This window comes from Leuciscus leuciscus, assembly GCF_965113295.1.
Source record: "Leuciscus leuciscus genome assembly, chromosome: 5".
NCBI lineage: Eukaryota > Metazoa > Chordata > Actinopteri > Cypriniformes > Leuciscidae > Leuciscus > Leuciscus leuciscus.
Window position 1 is genome coordinate 1260131 of NC_138729.1, and position 19554 is coordinate 1279684.

The 19554-nt window shown below is 44.1% G+C and overlaps 2 protein-coding genes across 5 annotated transcripts in view; one reads left to right on the forward strand and one right to left on the reverse strand.

Moving 5' to 3' along the window:
- fam78ab (family with sequence similarity 78 member Ab) overlaps positions 1-11225 on the forward strand; it is a 20519-nt gene extending 9294 nt beyond the window's left edge. Inside the window, exon 2 of the mRNA XM_082170560.1 lies at positions 7050-11225. Coding sequence (XP_082026686.1) covers positions 7050-7575 — 526 coding nt within the window. The 3' untranslated portion in view covers positions 7576-11225. The remainder of the gene's footprint in view (positions 1-7049) is intronic.
- Positions 11226-16875: 5650 nt separating this feature from the next.
- nup214 (nucleoporin 214) overlaps positions 16876-19554 on the reverse strand; it is an 82823-nt gene continuing 80144 nt past the window's right edge. For all 4 annotated transcript variants that reach the window (XM_082170496.1, XM_082170494.1, XM_082170495.1 and 1 more), the window contains exons 34-36: positions 18787-18917; positions 17156-17189; positions 16876-17067 (exon numbers count right to left, since the gene is read on the reverse strand). In XM_082170496.1, coding sequence (XP_082026622.1) covers positions 17031-17067; positions 17156-17189; positions 18787-18917 — 202 coding nt within the window. In that variant the 3' untranslated portion in view covers positions 16876-17030. The remainder of the gene's footprint in view (positions 17068-17155; positions 17190-18786; positions 18918-19554) is intronic.

The window sequence follows — 19554 nt, forward strand, 5'->3', positions numbered from 1 at the left end:
AAACTTTGCGTTCGCTTCCAAAACGTTTGCGTTCTGCTGTAAAACTTTGCGTTTACTTCCAAGACTTTTCCGTTTCCCAGAGAAACTTTGCATTCGCTTCCAAAACGTTTGCGTTCTCCCGTAAAACTTTGCGTTCGCTTCCAAAACGTTTGCGTTCTCCTTTAAAACTTTGCGTTTACTTCCAAGACTTTTCCGTTTCCCAGAGAAACTTTGCGTTCGCTTCCAAAACGTTTGCGTTCTCCCGTAAAACTTTGCGTTCGCTTCCAAAACATTTGCGTTCTCCCGTAAAACTTTGCGTTTACTTCCAAGACTTTTCCGTTTCCCAGAGAAACTTTGCGTTCGCTTCCAAAACGTTTGCGTTCTGCTGTAAAACTTTGCGTTCGCTTCCAAAACATTTGCGTTCTCCCGTAAAACTTTGGGTTTACTTCCAAGACTTTTCCGTTTCCCAGAGGAACTTTCCATTCGCTTCCAAAACGTTTGCGTTCTGCTGTAAAACTTTGCGTTTACTTCCAAAATGTTTGCGTTCTCCCGTAAAACTTTGCGTTTACTTCCAAGACTTTTCCGTTTCCCAGAGAAACTTTGCATTCGCTTCCAAAACGTTTGCGTTCTCCTGTAAAACTTTGCGTTCGCTTCCAAAACATTTGCGTTCTCCCGTAAAACTTTGCGTTCGCTTCCAAAACATTTGCGTTCTCCCGTAAAACTTTGCGTTTACTTCCAAGACTTTTCCGTTTCCCAGAGAAACTTTGCATTCGCTTCCAAAACGTTTGCGTTCTCCCGTAAAACTTTGCGTTCGCTTCCAAAACGTTTGCGTTCTCCTTTAAAACTTTGCGTCTACTTCCAAGACTTTTCCGTTTCCCAGAGAAACTTTGCATTCGCTTCCAAAACATTTGCGTTCTCCCGTAAAACTTTGCGTTCGCTTCCAAAACGTTTGCGTTCTCCCGTAAAACTTTGCGTTCGCTTCCAAAACATTTGCGTTCTCCCGTAAAACTTTGCGTTTACTTCCAAGACTTTTCCGTTTCCCAGAGAAACTTTGCGTTCGCTTCCAAAACGTTTGCGTTCTGCTGTAAAACTTTGCGTTCGCTTCCAAAACATTTGCGTTCTCCCGTAAAACTTTGGGTTTACTTCCAAGACTTTTCCGTTTCCCAGAGGAACTTTGCATTCGCTTCCAAAACGTTTGCGTTCTGCTGTAAAACTTTGCGTTTACTTCCAAAATGTTTGCGTTCTCCCGTAAAACTTTGCGTTTACTTCCAAGACTTTTCCGTTTCCCAGAGAAACTTTGCATTCGCTTCCAAAACGTTTGCGTTCTCCTGTAAAACTTTGCGTTCGCTTCCAAAACATTTGCGTTCTCCCGTAAAACTTTGCGTTCGCTTCCAAAATGTTTGCGTTCTACCATAAAACTTTGCGTTTACTTCCAAGACTTTTCCGTTTCCCAGAGAGACTTTGCATTCGCTTCCAAAACGTTTGCGTTCTCCCGTAAAACTTTGCGTTCACTTCCAAAATGTTTGCGTTCTCCCGTAAAACTTTGCGTTCACTTTCAAAATGTTTGCGTTCTCCCGTAAAACTTTGCGTTTACTTCCAAGACTTTTCCGTTTCCCAGAGAAACTTTGCATTCGCTTCCAAAACGTTTGCGTTCTCCCGTAAAACTTTGCGTTTACTTCCAAGACTTTTCCGTTTCCCAGAGAAACTTTGCATTCGCTTCCAAAATGTTTGCGTTCTCCTGTAAAACTTTGTGTTCGCGTGCAAAACTTTTCCATTTCCTAGAGAAACTTTGCATTCGCTTCCAAAACGTTTGCGTTCTCCTGTAAAACTTTGCGTTCTCTTCCAAAACTTTTCCATTTCCTAGAGAAACTTTGCGTTCGCTTCCAAAATTGTTTTATTTCTCAGAGAAACATTGCGTTCGCTTCCAAATTTTTTTATTTCTCAGAGAAACTTTGCATTTGCTTCCAAAACGTTTGCGTTCTCCCGTAAAACTTTTGCGTTCGCTTCCAAAACATTTGCATTTTTCCATAAAACTTTGCATTCTCTTCCAAAACTTTTCCATTTCCTATGCCGCAATGGCAGCCACGTCCTCCCTAAGTGTGGACGGGGTGAGACCAGAAGAGAAGCGATCTTGAAGGAACTCTAGAATTGAAGCCACCAGGCTGTTAATTGGTTCTAACTCATGTTCTCTACACCAAGTGGAAAACACATTCCACTTTAGGCCATACAGTCTCCTAGTGGAAGGAGCTCTGGAACTAAGTATGGTCTCGACCACTCCGGCTGAGAGGCCAGCATCTAGGTACTGAACCCCCTCATGGACCAGACACACAGCTTCCACAGCTCCGGGTGAGGGTGGAATATTGTGCCTCCCGCCTGAGACAGCAGGTCCCTCCTCAGAGGGTGGACCTGCCAGGAGTGCTATTATGTCTGAGAACCATACTCGGGCCAGCCAGAACGGGGTTACTAGAAGTAGACTGACTCCGTCTTGATGGACCCTCTCCAGATCTCCCAGGAGCAGAGCGATCGGGGGAAATGCGTACAAGCGCAGCCTCGGCCACACCTGTACCATGGCATCCAACCCCAGTGGGGCTGGATGTGTGAGAAAAAACCATAGTGGACAGTGGGACTTTTCTCGAGACGCGAACAAGTCCACTTCCACTGGGCCGAATCTCTCCCATATCGACTTCACCACCTCTGGATGAAGTCTCCATTCCCCGGGCCTCAGCCCCTGCCTTGACAGGATGTCTGCTCCCTGATTCCGTACCCCCGGGACATACATTGCTTTTGAGAGACAACAGTTTCCCCAGGTGTCTGGGAGGAAGCTCCTCAGAGCTCTGAACACAGCCAACATCTCTAGATAATTTGTATGCCAAGAGCGATAATGGTCCTGCCACAGATCCCTGGCAAAGCGGCCGTCCATGACCGCACCCCAACCAGTGAGGGAGGCGTCTGTCGAAACGGTTTTCCGGCAACATGACACTCCCCACACTGGACCTTGGGACAGAAACCAAGGTTTCTTCCATATCGATAGGGAACGAAGACATCTGCGCGTAACCCTGATCATACGGAACAGATTTCCCCTCGGGGAAAACCCCTTGGCTTTCAGCCACCACTGAAGGGGTCTCATGTGCAGGAGGCCCAAAGGTATTATGTTGGACGCAGCTGCCATGAGGCCCAGCAGTCTTTGAAATTGCTTTACAGTGATGGCGTGGCTTAGCTTTATCCTGGACACCATGGCCAGGATGGACTCGATACGCTCGGGAGACATTTGTGCCCGCATCGTAGTTGAGTCCCATACCACACCAAGGAACGTAGTTCTCTGGGCGGGCATCAACACGCTTTTGTTCGTGTTGAGTCTCAACCCCAAGCTTTGAATATGACCAAGGACGAAATCTTGATGCCGAACTGCCATCTCTCGAGACTGAGCTAATATGAGCCAGTCGTCAATATAATTCGGTACACGGATGCCCTGGAGCCTCAGCGGGGCCAGGGCTGCATCCATGCACTTGGTGAACGTGCGAGGGGAGAGAGCTAGGCCGAACAGAAAAACCCGATATTGGTACGCTTCGCCCCCAAAAGCGAACCTCAGGAACCGCCTGTGACATGGAAGGATGGAGATATGGAAGTATGCGGCTTTTAGATCTATCGTGACAAACCAGTCCTCCGACCTGATTTGGTTCACGATGATGGGAATAGTGAGCATCTTGAACCTGAACCTCCTCAGAGAATGATTCAAGTGCCTCAGATAAAAAATCGGCCACAACCCTCCATCCTTCTTTGGAACTATAAAGTACCGGCTGTAAAACCCAAACTCCCTGACTGGAGGAGGAACACGTTCTATGGCCTCTTTGACCAGCAGAGAGTGTACTTCTTGTTCCATTACCTGAGCCTGCTCTGGAACCACTGCAGTCTGTACCACCCAAGTGAATTTCGGGGGGCAGTGACCGAACTGCAGTCTGTACCCTATTTTTATCATATGCAGGACCCATGCAGATATATTGGGTAGGCGTTGCCACGCTTCTACAAGAAAATCTACTAAGGGAACCAGCCTCTCGAGGCTGGCCTCGGGTGTTCTTCGAGCTTTGTTCTCGACCCCCTGAAGTGGATGACCGGCAGGGATTAATTGAGCTTTTGGGGGGGGACAGCCTTCAGAGGTCTCATTATTTCGGCTAGGACCTCTTTCCCGAAGCCCTCTTTGCCTGAAGGACGCCTTCAGGTCAGAAGACTTCGCGCGAGAGCGTTTTCTCTGTTGCCAGGCTCCCGAGGGAGGGGCTCTAGAGGCAACACTCTCCTTTTGTACCTGACGGTACGAGGAGCTCGTTGATGGCCGAGGCTGACTGCTCGGTGCAGCCTTCTTGGACTTGGATCTTGAGCGGCGAGGGAGAAATTGCTGGAACGGCACAGATTGCTTCCTCGCCTCCTGAAACCTGTCGACGGCAGTGTTTACTGCGTCATCAAACAGGCCAGAAGGCGAGAGCGGCGCATCCAGGAGAAACGACTTATACTTCTCCTTTATTCCAGACAAGTTCAGCCACAGATGTCTCTCCGTGGTTACCAGAGCTGCCATGGAGCGGCCGATGGCATGGGTCGTCTCCTTAGTAGCCCGGAGAGACAAATCTGTGGCCTTACGCAACTCCGCAATATCTTCAGGAGTTTGTCCCTCACCCTCATCCAAGTCCTTTAAAAGGTCGGCCTGGTATGCCTGCAGAATAGCCATTGAGTGCAGACATGAACCAGCCTGGCCCTCCGCCATATATGCCCTGCATTGTTTGCTGGGCAACACCGGGGCTTTCAGGGATGATGCTGCTTCAGGAGAGAGGTAGCTAGTGAGAGCCTCTTCCATCCGCGGCATCTTCCCATACCCCAACTCTCTCGCACCTATTACATCACTATAATCCACCGCAGTAGGATTAGAGACGCGAGAGGAGTGGGGTTTATCCCATGACTCTCATAACTCATTATGTAAATCGGAGAAGAATGGTAAGTCCCGGCGCTGAGGTTGTGAACGGTGCTGCAGGAAGCTCTCCTCCAGCTTGCCTTTATTAAGCGCTTCCTGTCTCTCATGCGGCCCTCTGATGTTTAGTCTTGCCATAGCACGCGTCACAACCTCTACGAGCTCCTCATAGACGGGAACGTGAACTGGCGAGTCTAATTCACGCTCATCCGCCTCGATGCTGAGCACGTCCACTTCCTCAGAAGCAGACAGCTCGAGCATCGGGCCTTTGTCACGGGCAGAAGAAGCTGCACCATGACCGAGAGCCTCAGAACCTTCAGACGAAGAATGAGAAAGTGCCGCAGCAGTCTCATTCTCATCTGCAAAGTCCCTTTGTGAACCCCACGATCTGAGTCGCCACGCCGCCTCAACGGACGCACGACCTGAACCGCGGGGAATGCGAGTCTGGCCATCCTCATCAAAGATAGCTTCACAATCACCACAAGCAGCCCCTCAAGAGCTGCCTGGGCGTGCTGCACTCCCAAACTGTTCACACACAGTTGATGTGTGTCCCCACCCGGAATCTAGGGCAGGGGTGCACACATCATCTGAACTGTTCACTCATCATAATGATCTTTTTAAATACTGAGACAGACAACACTTAATAGTACAGACAACAACAGAGAACGCTTGCTGAAGAATGAAAGCTAACGCGTGTGTGCCGGCATCACTTTATACTTCTGGGTATGCCGTCACATGTTACATCATGACGCAACGCCAATCAGGATTGGAATAGTTTCATTCATACTTCAGAGGTGTATGCTTAGGGAGCGTCCCCAAAGTGTTGTTCTTACGACGCTGTGCGAGTTCCCTCGAAAGGGAACTTTTCTATTGCTTCCAAAACTTTTCCGTTTCCCAGAGAAACTTTCCGTTCGCTTCCAAAACGTTTGCGTTCTCCCGTAAAACTTTACGTTCGCTTCCAAAACTTTTCCGTTTCCCAGAGAAACTTTGCGTTTGCTTCCAAAACTTTTCCATTTCCCAGAGAAACTTTGCGTTCGCTTCCAAAACGTTTCCGTTTCCCAGAGAAACTTGGCGTTCGCTTCCAAAACTTTTCCGTTTCCCAGAGAAACTTTGCGTTTGCTTCCAAAACTTTTCCGTTTCTCAGAGAAACTTGGCGTTCGCTTCCAAAACTTTTCCGTTTCCCAGAGAAACTTTGCGTTTGCTTCCAAAACTTTTCCATTTCCCAGAGAAACTTTGCGTTTGCTTCCAAAACTTTTCCGTTTCCCAGAGAAACTTGGCGTTCGCTTCCAAAACTTTTCCATTTCCCAGAGAAACTTTGTGTTTGCTTCCAAAACTTTTCCGTTTCCCAGAGAAACTTTGTGTTTGCTTCCAAAACTTTTCTGTTTCCTAGAGAAACTTTGTTTGCTTCCAAACATTTTTTATTTCTCAGAGAAACTTTGCGTTCGCTTCCAAAACTTTTTTGTTTCCCAGAGAAACATTGCGTTCGCTTCCAAAACTTTTGCGTTCTCCCATAAAACTTTGCGTTTGCTTCCAAAACGTTTCCGTTTCCCAGAGAAACTTTGCGTTCGCTTCCAAAACTTTTCTGTTTCCCAGAGAAACTTTGCATTCGCTTCCAAAACTTTTGCGTTCTCCCGTAAAACTTTACGCTCACTTCCAAAACGTTTCCGTTTCCCAGAGAAACTTTGCATTCACTTCCAAAACTTTTGCGTTCTCCCGTAAAACTTAGCATTTGCTTGCAAAACTTTTCCGTTTCCCAGAGAAACTTTGCGTTTGCTTCCAAAACTTTTGCAATTTAAGACATTATATTAAATGTTGGCAAATGCATCTTTTTAAAAATATACTTGCGAGATGCAATACAGATAAGAGCTCTTCTTTTTCAGAAGGGTAGAGTCAGAACAAATGTTTCAGCGCTCTCATCATCCTCTGGTGACTTTTCCGTTTCCCAGAGAAACTTTGCGTTCGCTTCCAAAACTTTTCACTTGCAAAAGCTTTGCACATTTTAATACATTGCAAACATTTAATATAAATGCGTATACTTGCAAGATGCACTACAGATCTTTTTCAGAAGGGTAGAGTCAGAACAAACCCTCTCATCATCCTCTGGTGTTTCCCGCAGGTCCAGCTGGGAGCTTCCGGATCTCCGAGACGGGAAAATCCAAGCCATCAGCGACTCGGACGGCGTAAACTACCCGTGGTACGGCAATACCACCGAAACCTGCACCATCGTGGGTCCCACCAAGAAGGACACCAAGTTCACCGTCAGCATGAACGATAACTTCTATCCCAGTGTGACATGGGGAATCCCGGTGAGCGACTGCAATGTTCCCATGCTGAGCAGCATCCGTAGGGATCAGAGCTTCACCACGTGGCTGGTGGCCATCAACCAGGCATCGGGAGAGATCCTTGTTCTGCAGACGGTGCGCTGGCGCATGCGTCTTCACATCGAGGTGGATCCCGAGAAACCGTTGGGAATGAGAGCGAAGCTTCAGGAGCCGATCGCGCAGGAGCAGCCGCAGGTTCTGGGAAAGAACGAAGCCATCCCGCAAAACGCCTTGGTGAAGCCCAACGCCAACGACGCGCAGGTGCTGATGTGGCGTCCGCGGGCCGGTGAGCCGGTGGTCGTCATTCCTCCCAAACACTGAGACTGGGATGAGCTTCCACCAAAACGGGTCGGGAATCACTGTGCTAAACGCCACTGCAAAAAGACAAGGCTTTTTTTGTGTGTGTGTGGGAATATTGCTTGATGAAACGCGACGTCTCTGACGAATGGAAAGAGGGTCCGTCTCAATCCGCGCCCTAGTCGACTGATCATTTCAAGGGTATCAAACGCAAATCTAGTGCACTGAAACGCTCGCTCACTTATAAAAGTCCCACAATGCACCGCAAATCCAGGGAGCATTGGAGAAATTCTGAAGCGGAAATTGACTCTTACAGGTGATGGAAAAAATATAAGATGGGAGGAAAAGATGTACGTCAATGCTTTTGCTTTTTCACAGAGAAACTTTACCTTTGCGTGCAAAACTTTTGCGTTCTCCCGAAAAACGTTCACGTTCTCCCGAAAAACTTTCACGTTCTCCCGAAAAACTTTACGTTTGCTTCCAAAACTTTTCCGTTTCCCAGAGAAACTTTGTTCGCTTCCAAAACTTTTGTTTTCTCCCGAAAAACTTTGTTTGCTTCCATAACTTTTCCGTTTCCCAGAGAAACTTCACGTTCGCTTCCAAAAGTTTTGCGTTCTCCCGAAAAACTTTACGTTTGCTTCCAAAACTTTTCCGTTTCCCAGAGAAACTTTACTTTCGCTTCCAAAACTTTTGCGTTCTCCCGAAAATCTTTACGTTCGCTTCCAAAACTTTTCCATTTCCCAGAGAAACCATTCTCCCGAAAAACGTTACGTTTGCTTCCAAAACTTTTCCGTTTCCCAGAGAAACTTTACTTTCGCTTCCAAAACTTTTGCGTTCTCCCGAAAAACTTTACGTTCGCTTCCAAAACTTTTCCATTTCCCAGAGAAACTTTACTTTCGCTTCCAAAACTTTTGCATTCTCCCGAAAAACTTTGCGTTTGATTCCAAAACTTTTCTGTTTCCCAGAGAAACTTTGCATTCGCCTCCAAAACTTTTGCTTTCTCCCGAAAAACTTTACGTTCGCTTCCAAAAAATGTCCGTTTCCCAGAGAAACTTTGCGTTTGATTCCAAAATGTTTGCATTCTCTTGTAAAACTTTACGTTCGCTTCCAAAACTTTTCCGTTTCCCACAGAAACTTTGTTCGCTTCCAAAACTTTTCCATTTCCCAGAGAAACTTTACTTTCGCTTCCAAAACTTTTGCGTTCTCCCGAAAAAACGTTACGTTTGTTTCCAAAACGTTTCTGTTTCCCAGAGAAACTTTACGTTCACTCGCAAAGAACTCAAAAAGTTTTGTGAGCGAACACAAAAGCATTGACATATAATATTTATGCCCGTCTCATTGTTTTCCCCACCACCATGTCCCTTTAGGGGCTCCGTAGAACACAATCCTGCAAATGATAGATGTTTAACAATATATATTTTAAGTCAAATGAAGTCAGCTTTATTTCTACAGCACTTTAGACAATACAGATTGTTAAAGCAACCGTGATAAACAGGAAAACAGTGATAGACAGGTAGTGAACATAATCTCACTACTATTTATAAGACATTTACAGCTGAAATGTTGAAGGGAATTGTATCATAATATGCTTTAAATGACATTACAAATAATGTCAGAAAGACATCTGTGCTGCTGTTGTTCATAAACACCAGGATACTGTCAGTTGTGTATCGATTGACGGATCCAGGGATCTAGAGAGCGGATTGAGACGCACTCAGACTGTTCGATTCACGCTGCCTTAAGTTTACATTGCTTTCACTGCAAACTTTTCGCCTTAAATCAAGTGCAATGCAGTAAACCTCGCACATCCTACCTGTCAGATCCGGTGAACCGAAACCAGGACACCAAACCGGAGCGGGACGCCGTTATTATTATGCATTCAGTGTTTCCAACAGGAGCTCCAGTGTTTGTGTTTCCAACCAGCCACTGATGCACTTCTGCTGTATTTTACAAGAGCAAGTATATATTTTCTACTACATGTGAGTTGTCAGCCATTGCTGTGTCAAGACGTCGTGGCCAATCAATAGAGTTATTACGAACGGACTATCAGTTTGAAAGAAGGAACGGCGACAGGAGCGCTGGAGAATCCTCATGGATCTGCTCCTGAAATCAAATACACTCAAACTAGAGACAAACTTGTGTTTCCAAACGACACAATTCAACAGAACTGCACATTATTTCCTCTGCTCTTTGCTGTCATACAGCGATGTTTAATGAAGTCAGCATAAGTGAAAGACATGATGATGAGCACTTGCAGTCCAAACTTTGGAATAATTAATGATCATTATATATTAGAATGATTCCTGAAGGATCATGTGACTCTGAAGACTGGAGTAATGATGCTGAAAATTCAGCTTTGATCACAGGAATAAATTACACTTTACTATATATTCACATAGAGAACAGCAGATTTACACTGGAATAATATTTCACTGTTTTACAGTGTTTTTGATCAAATAAACGCGGCTTTGATGAGACTTTAAAAACATTAAATATCTGAATTATTCCAAACTTTTGACTGATAGTTGTAGACATTAACACTTAAATAATCTATTTTTTGCATTGCAGTGCTGAGGATTTGAGGGCAGATTTGCTTAATGTTGATAAACGGCGGATAAGCACACTTTGGATCCGTTCAGTATTTTAAACTCAAACGCTCCTCATGCCATTTGTTATTGATCACATTGAAGGCCTTATTCCACTGAAATGTGATCGTGTTGATGCTAGAAACTCATCATGACGATGTTGTGTGTGACATTAAACACGCAGTGAATGCTGGGATATGAACAATGTGAGTCCGTGTAGATCATATAAACTCCTCAGCTTTTAGCGCCGACGCCATCAGCTCAGAGAACGCTTTTGGATGTTTTATTCGATGCTCGTGTGTGTTTGGCTCGTTCAGATGAGTGTGTGTGTGTGTGTGTTTGCTTATAGACAACATGACTGAAGAATTATATTTGAGGTTTCTGATTATTTGTACCTCCAGCAGACTTTTATCCACCATTATTAAACGTTCTAATCCTGCGATACGTGAACATTTAACATTTCACAATAAAAATAGATTTTATTTAAAAATAAATACAAATTAGATTACAATAAATAACTAAAAGTAAGGTTAATGGAACGTTCGTTCAACGTTATCTGGTCTTTAATAATGTTCTCGAAACATCAGCACAACAAACAATTATACATCGTTCATGGAACGTTTTTCTGAAACATGTTAGTCCACCGTTTTTAAATGTTACTTCTTGTTTCGGAACATTCAGAGAACATTCAGTCACAACAATAATATCCACAAGAAATCATTGAGTTTTGGATATGAAATTATAATGTTGAGTTCCTTCAGTTCGATTAGCGGGAAGTTTGAGTGTGTGTGTTTGAGAGAATGTGTCTGTGTGTGTGTGTGTGTGTGTGTGTGTGTGTGAGAGAGAGAGAAAGTGTCTGTGTGAGTTTGAAAGTGTGAGTGTGTGTGTGTGTGTGTGTGTGTGTGTGTGTGTGGCGTCAGACTCTTATTCTCTCTTCTCGTCAGGAACGCTGGTGTTTCAGATTGTTTTAAAGCTCTGACAAAAATACTTGAAAAACAGAAGTGGGAAACATTTCAGTCTGTCAAGATGCGATACAAAACATTCAAGGACAGCTGAATTTTTCATGAAGAATAAAACTGTGAAATTCTGCAGAGTTTCTTGTCTTCATTCTCCATCACTGCGTTATGTTTGTTTTGCATCTTTGATGTGCTTAAATATTACAGATGAATACTTTAATGAAACTGGCAAGAGCTGTTAAAACAGACATGAGAAAACACTGAAGAACAAGAGTATGAAATCAAGTCCTGCCACATATTGTTGCAAAACACACACACACACACACACACACACACTCTCTCACACACTCACACCGCACACACACACACACACACACACGCACGCACACTCTCACACCGTACACACACATTTATTTTTGTTTGCAAACCCACATTTGTTTTTTGTTCTGCAAATATATGTGACATGGATTTGACTCCATAAAAGCAGAAGCGAAAGTGAGTTTGTGACGTGATTAATGTCTGATATGATGAATCTCTGCGCGATCAGAATTAATAATGAATGAGAGATGAGTGTCTTCATAAAGACTCCCGGCAGTATCTGATGAAAACCAGTTTAATCGTTTTTACAGTATTCAGGACTGACATTATTGTGGGCCGTGTCATATTTACAGAACAAATCAAACAAAAATTGAACATTGATAATAATCATAACTGTTTCTTGAGCATCAAATCATCATATTAGAGTGATTTGTGAAGGATCATGTGACACTGAAGACTGGAGTAATGATGCTGAACATTCAGCTTTGATCACAGGAATAAATTACACTTTACTGTATATTCACATAGAAAACAGCAGATTTACATTGTAATAATATTTCACTGTTTTACTGTATTTTTGATCAAATAAACGCAGCTTTGCCGAGCAGAAGAGACTATTTCACAAACATTAGATCTTACAGACCCCAAACCTATGAATGCTCGTGTATTTTAAAACAACTGGTTGTGATTTATGACACTGGCGGGTTTGAGATCATTAATCTACAGTGGATTAAACTGAAGCAGAAAATATCCCATTATCCATGGATGAGGGAGAGGCTTAAACTACAGCAGCGAGACACTGGGATCAACATGGCATGATGGGATTGATCTCATGATTCTGATCATCTGCAAATAAGATTGACAATAAAACACATCTGACAGTGACCTTTACAGAATGACGTCAACAGTGAGCCAAAGCTTTATAATTCGCTGATTGACGGAGAGTGTGCGCATTACAGGTGAGTTTCTGAACGCTCATGATGGATCTGCGCATGCGCGTCTGCGTTCACTGCTATATTTACAGGCGGCTCTCGTGCATCTGTCTCGTATATAAATATATATAGGCTATCGTATATCGCTATAACCGCGTATAATCTCCTTAAGACCGACATCAGTGATGCTAATAATGGAGCGCGTTCATGTGTGATCCAAACAAAACATTTCCATGAAGACTCAGGATTATGAATTCCAGCAGAGCTGCAGAAAGAGAAGACAAAAATAAATAACAAAAAATATCACACAGTTATACTGCAGTGTAAAAAAATTTTTTAAATAAAATAAAATAAGCTTATTGTCTTTGTTGTTTTCGACCCATTTCCTTAACAATTAAGGTTGTGACACAAAAAACTACTAGTCTAACTCTAAGTTTCAAATATTGTTAAAGACAATTACACTGTCAGTAATAAAATAAGATAAAATAACCAAATTACAAGTAACAGCACAAATACACTGAACAAAATTATAAAAGCAACACTTTTGTTTTTGCCCCCATTTTTCATGAGCTGAACTCAAAGATCTGAGACTATGTGCACAAAAGGCCTATTTCTCTCAAATATTGTTCACAAATCTGTCTAAATCTGTGTTAGTGAGCACTTCTCCTTTGCCGAGATGATCCATCCTCCTCACAGGTGTGGCATATCAAGATGCTGATTAGACAGCGTGATTATTGCACAGGTGTGCCTTAGGCTGGCCACAATAAAAGGCCACTCTAAAATGTGCAGTTTTACTCGGGGGGGGGGGGGGGGGGGGGGGTAAATAAATAAATAAATAAATAAAGGTTGTTGATTGTGGCCTGTGGAATGTTGGTCCACTCCTCTTCAATGGCTGTGCGAAGTTGCTGGATATTGGCAGGAACACGCTGTCGTATACGCCGAATACGACACAAATTGATATTTTCTCTTAATCTTCAGCAGAGATTCAAACTGATTCTCTCAATATAAATATAAATAAAGGACTGACAGTTAACTTGTGTTATACACTCACCTAAAGGATTATTAGGAACACCTGTTCAATTTCTCAGTAATGCAATTATCTAATCAACCAATCACATGGCAGTTGCTTCAATGCTTTTAGGGGTGTGGTCCTGGTCAAGACAATCTCCTGAACTCCAAACTGAATGTCAGAATGGGAAAGAAAGGTGATTTAAGCAATTTTGAGCGTGGCATGGTTGTTGGTGCCAGACGGGCCGGTCTGAGTATTTCACAATCTGCTCAGTTACTGGGATTTTCACGCACAACCATTTCTAGGGTTTACAAAGAATGGTGTGAAAAGGGAAAAACATCCAGTATGCGGCAGTCCTGTGGGCGAAAATGCCTTGTTGATGCTAGAGGTCAGAGGAGAATGGGCCGACTGATTCAAGCTGATAGAAGAGCAACTTTAACTGAAATAAGCACTCGTTACAACCGAGGTATGCAGCAAAGCATTTGTGAAGCCACAACACGCACAACCTTGAGGCGGATGGGCTACAACAGCAGAAGACCCCACCGGGTACCACTCATCTCCACTACAAATAGGAAAAAGAGGCAACAATTTGCATGAGCTCACCAAAATTGGACAGTTGAAGACTGGAAAAATGTTGCCTGGTCTGATGAGTCTCGATTTCTGTTGAGACATTCAGATGGTAGAGTCAGAATTTGGCGTAAACAGAAGGAGAACATGGATCCATCATGCCTTGTTACCACTGTGCAGGCTGGTGGTGGTGGTGTAATGGTGTGGGGGATGTTTTCTTGGCACACTTTAGGCCCCTTAGTGCCAAATGGGCATCGTTTAAATGCCACGGCCTACCTGAGCATTGTTTCTGACCATGTCCATCCCTTTATGACCACCATGTACCCATCCTCTGATGGCTACTTCCAGCAGGATAATGCACCATGTCACAAAGCTCAAATCATTTCAAATTGGTTTCTTGAACATGACAATGAGTTCACTATACTAAAATGGCCCCCACAGTCACCAGATCTCAACCCAATAGAGCATCTTTGGGATGTGGTGGAACGGGAGCTTCGTGCCCTGGATGTGCATCCCACAAATCTCCATCAACGGCAAGATGCTATCCTATCAATATGGGCCAACATTTCTAATAAATGCTTTCAGCACCTTGTTGAATCAATGCCACGTAGAATTAAGGCAGTTCTGAAGGTGAAAGGGGGTCAAACACAGTATTAGTATGGTGTTCCTAATAATCCTTTAGGTGAGTGTAGTTCGGATCAGCACTAACAGAGTGGAAAACAACAGGAAAAAGGCCCAAAACATTAACAAGATGATATTGTTCTGTTTATTATAAGCTGCAGTTTTGTCGTCTGTCACTTTAAATGCTCGAGCTCTTTAAAGCAGGACGGATTCTGATTGGTTGTCATTGTTTTTTTTATTTTTATCATTCATTAGTTGGGTGAAAAAATCACTGTGAAAGTGATTCCAGCGATATCATTCCTCTGTGTCGTTATTGTTCTAGTGTGGAGTTCGCTATTCTCTTTGAGGAAACCTTTAAGTTTTAATAATCATAGCGAGATGGAAAAGGTAAAACATGCAGAGAACAGAACTGATATTAACAACATGATGTCTGATCTTGTGTTCCTGGATGATGGCTTTACTCTCCATCTCTGCTAATCCCTCCGGGATAATAAGGGCAGGATTATTGAATGTGCTTCATCATCATCATCTTCATCATTGATGCTGTGGTCAGATCTCACAAAGCTTCAGAAACTCCAGTATCAGGAGTGTGTTGAGCTGGAGTCAGTGACGTGAAGCTCGCGAGAGATGAAGTGACTCTCCTACGGTTCAGAATCTCTTCTAGAAGAATCTGAAGAACTCCAGTCCCCCCCCCCCCGTCACATTCATGTGGATCAAGAGCTGCTGATAAGAGCCTGAGTGACTGTGACATTCCACACAGACACACACACACACACACACACACACACACACACACACACACACACACACACACACACACACACACACACACACACACACACACACACACACACACACACACACACACACACACACACACACACACACACACACACACACACACACACACACACACACACACACACACGTCAGATGTCAGGAGAGAACACAAAAATATTTGGGTCTAGGTATGGCAGGGGTTAGTTGTGTGTGTGTCTGGTGTGGGAGTGGCAGGGGTTAGTTGAGTGTGTGTGTGTGGCAGTGGTTAGTTGAGTGTGTGTGTGTGTGTGTGTGTGTGTCTGGTGTGGGAGTGGCAGGGGTTAGTTGAGTGTGTGTGTGTGGCAGTGGTTAGTTGAGTGTGTGTGTGTGTCTGGTGTGGGAGTGGCAGGGGTTAGTTGAGTGTGTGTGTGTGGCAGTGGTTAGTTGAGTGTGTGTGTGTGTGTGTGTGTCTGGTGTGGGAGTGGCAGGGGTTAGTTGAGTGAGTGTGTGTGTGTGTGTCTGGTGTGGGAGTGGCAGGGGTTAGTAAAGTGTGTGTGTGTGTGTGTGTCTGGTGTGGGAGTGGCAGGGGTTAGTTGAGTGTGTGTGTGTGGCAGTGGTTAGTTGAGTGTGTGTGTGTGTGTGTGTGTCTGGTGTGGGAGTGGCAGGGGTTAGTTGAGTGTGTGTGTGTGGCAGTGGTTAGTTGAGTGTGTGTGTGTGTGTGTGTGTGTGTGTGTGTCTGGTGTGGGAGTGGCAGTGGTTAGTTGAGTGTGTGTGTGTCTGGTGTGGGAGTGGCAGTGGTTAGTTGAGTGTGTGTGTGTGTGTCTGGTGTGGGAGTGGCAGTGGTTAGTTGAGTGTGTGTGTGTGTGTGTGTGTGTGTGTCAGAGGTTAGTTGTCACAGCGAGAGAGAAAGGTTAACATGAAGTCTCTAAATCTCCAACCTCCGGAGAATCACCTGTTCTGAACAGAGTGTGTGTGTGTGTGTGTGGAACAGAGAGAGAGTCTGCTGGAGAAAAGAGAACGAGACAGAACTCAGCTTGGCTTTAGATGGAGAGAACTGAGGGATTATTATAACTCTTGATAACTCAGAGTTCACTGTAAAGCTTGATCTATCATGAAGATATCATCATTCTGGTTGTGCTGGAGTTTATTCTGAAGGAAGTGGCGTGTTTATTAATGTGTTGAGATCTTTCATCTGAACTGGTTATATCTGAGTGAATGATTTATGAGCCGCAGCATAATCTCATTCATTATCAGAGCCGAAGAACAACCACAACAATGTTCTTCTGCAAAATGAGTGCAGTTTTGTGTTTTAACCACTAGAGGGACAAGATACATAGTGTACCTTTAAATAAAATCAGATGTATGCAAATAAAAAACTATGCCATAATTGTTTCTGAGTGCAGAAATCTGACTGACAGATATGACCACATTAAGTTTATTAGTTTGTTAAAATGGAGTAATCCATAATTATGTTAATTTTATAATCAATTCAAATGCATAAATCTATATGTCTGTCATAAATCTAATGTAAATCTAATAGTGAGAGCAGCAGAGTCGTACAGTACAGAAACGACACGTACGGTAAACAGCGCTCGAGTTTATTTCTGTGCAGGTTGAAGCATAAACATCAGCACACGTAAAGATGACCAAACCTCACGGCATATTCAGACTCACACACACACACACACTCTAAAATGACATCAGCGTGTCGGTGGAAGTCAGAGTCTGCGGATCAACTCCTCCAACTGTTGAAGGTCTGAGCCGACGGTCTGGAAGACATCAGAGATGTGAACATGACACTGATGGACACGTGACCACCGAGATGATCATCTGTGAATCACATGACGTGCCACTTACTGGTTGGTGTTCGTGTTCCCAAAGCCTCCAAAACCTACGATCACAAGCAACACACAAACACAGTTAGACTTCATCAGGTAATGGAGAGGGACCAAGCGGCAATCTCTCTCTCTCTCTCTCTCTAATCAACACTGAAGAGACTTAACCTGCAGTTCCTGCACTGGCCACTAGAGGCCGGCTGCAGAAGAGACTCAATCCCATAATCCCTCATGTTTAAATGCTCAACTTTACAGCAGAAGAACACATGTTTACAGTCTGGAGCAGAAAGAGTTTTTGGTCTATATCGCTTATCTTGTCCTTCATGACGACTGTGAGGGGGGTGAATATTTTTATAACTCTGTTTAAATTATATTAAGGCTTAAAGTTGTGCATAATTAAGGGCGTGGCCACGAGTGAAAGGTGGATTGCCGCTGATGTCACTACTAGCCGTTTGTCTGCTAGCGTTAGCATCACGTCACCTCAGCCAATCCGCCTCGCTGCACATGTGTTTGTTTATCCGGGAGTGACGCGCGGCTAAGATGGCGACGGCCGGCTCCGCCCACTTTGGGCTTCAGAAACACTACGGGTGACGTCACACACACTATATTTATAATATTATATACAGTCTGAGTGTAACATTAAAGGCCCATCGAATCTGGTGTTGAACCGGCTCTCCTGTGTCATACTAACTGTGTATGTTTACCGTATTACTGAGTCTGTTTACCACTGTAACTAGGAAACATAAGAGGAGCACTTGTGATAAACGCTCATGAGAGACGACACACTTCAGCGCCGCAAAGACCAGGAGACATGAAGCTTTCCAAGAGCTGAGGACCAGCTTTAAATAGTGTATAGATAGTACAAAACACAAGGTGTTCAGGTAATGAGATGATGATTATTTGTTTATTAAAGTCCCCCTGTGGTGTAAATCCAGCTTTTAATGTAGTTTATGTGTCTATGTGGTGTTTTTAATCTGCTTTAAGACAAAGCATGTGTAAGTTCATAAGTCGACACCATTGCTGAGTATTTCCTCCTTAAAACTGCAGTGAACCAAAGACAGTCTCAAACACACGCTTTGAAATCGCTGGTGTTTCTGACGTCACAAACTACCTTGTAACCAATCAGATCAACGTGTGATCGTCAACCAGTGGATCTCTGAGCTGGAGGCGGGGTTCATTTGCATATTCATAGAATCACGCATACTAAATGAGGAAAGGGTGTCGAGTTACATTCAAGATATTTTAAGGCATTTTTCAAGGAAAAAACATAAAATGTAATTTTAGTGATCAAAGATGAGTTTTAAGGGATGAAAGTATTGACTACAGGGGGACTTTAAATTAGATGAATACTAACATGATAACATTCGAGTGGTTCAAATCAATCTGAGTGAATTTTCAAAATAATCATCAGTTTTTCTGAAAAAAGCACATCTAGATTTTCCAGATTTCTAGTTCACACTATTTCCACAAGAAGAGAAACAGAAACAGTCTGCACGTTTACACCTAACTCATGTTCTAGCTCTAAATCAGGCACTGCTGGAACTACAGAGGGAAGACAATAACAGCAGCAGTACGTCTGAAAGCTGAGCCGGTAAACTCCTGAATCATGGATGTCAAGTCACCGTTATTCAACTGTGTGTGTCGGGATCTCACCTCCAGACGAGCCGAAGCCGGGGAACGTGCCGGTCTGAGCGCCGAATCCTGACGGGCTCCCGAACGATGGAGTCGCTGCGCTGGGATTGGCTAGACTGCCGAACGACGGCGCGTTAGGAGGAGACGCGAACCTGGAATGATGAAAACATGCACTGTGTCAGAGGCTGAACATGATGAACATGATGAACAGATGGCAGTGTTTATTTGGGCGAGTTATGCGGCACAGGTGCCTACACACACACACACACACACGCCAGGATTAGATCACAACACAGAAATACACAGCACCTCTGACCCCATCTGTCACTCAACCGCATATTAAAGACGACACATTCTGCTTTTCTACGTGTTCATCTTTCTGTAATGTTGCTGTTCGATCATGAAGAAGCTCCAGGTCTTCTCTATATCAGTGTCAGTGTTCCTGAACTCCTGAAACGCCTCCATTGTAGTCTTGAGTTTCTCCCGGGAACGAACACGTCACAATTATTCCTCATTATAATAATTCATACGCAGAATAAAGGGGCGGGGCCTGGTTGAGTTAGTTAGTAGTGTGTTAAACTGGCGGTTATGGAAAGGGGCGGGACATTTCCCAAATACACTCGAAGCGCTCAACCAATCACAACACACCGCTCCAGTTGACCAATCAGAGCACAGTGTGCTTTTCAGAAGGAGGGGCTTCGTAGAGACAGGAAGTAAACAGAGCGTTACTGACAGACTGGGAAGAGAGGAGCCGCAACAATGGAGAATATGAGGAAAATTATCTGTTCG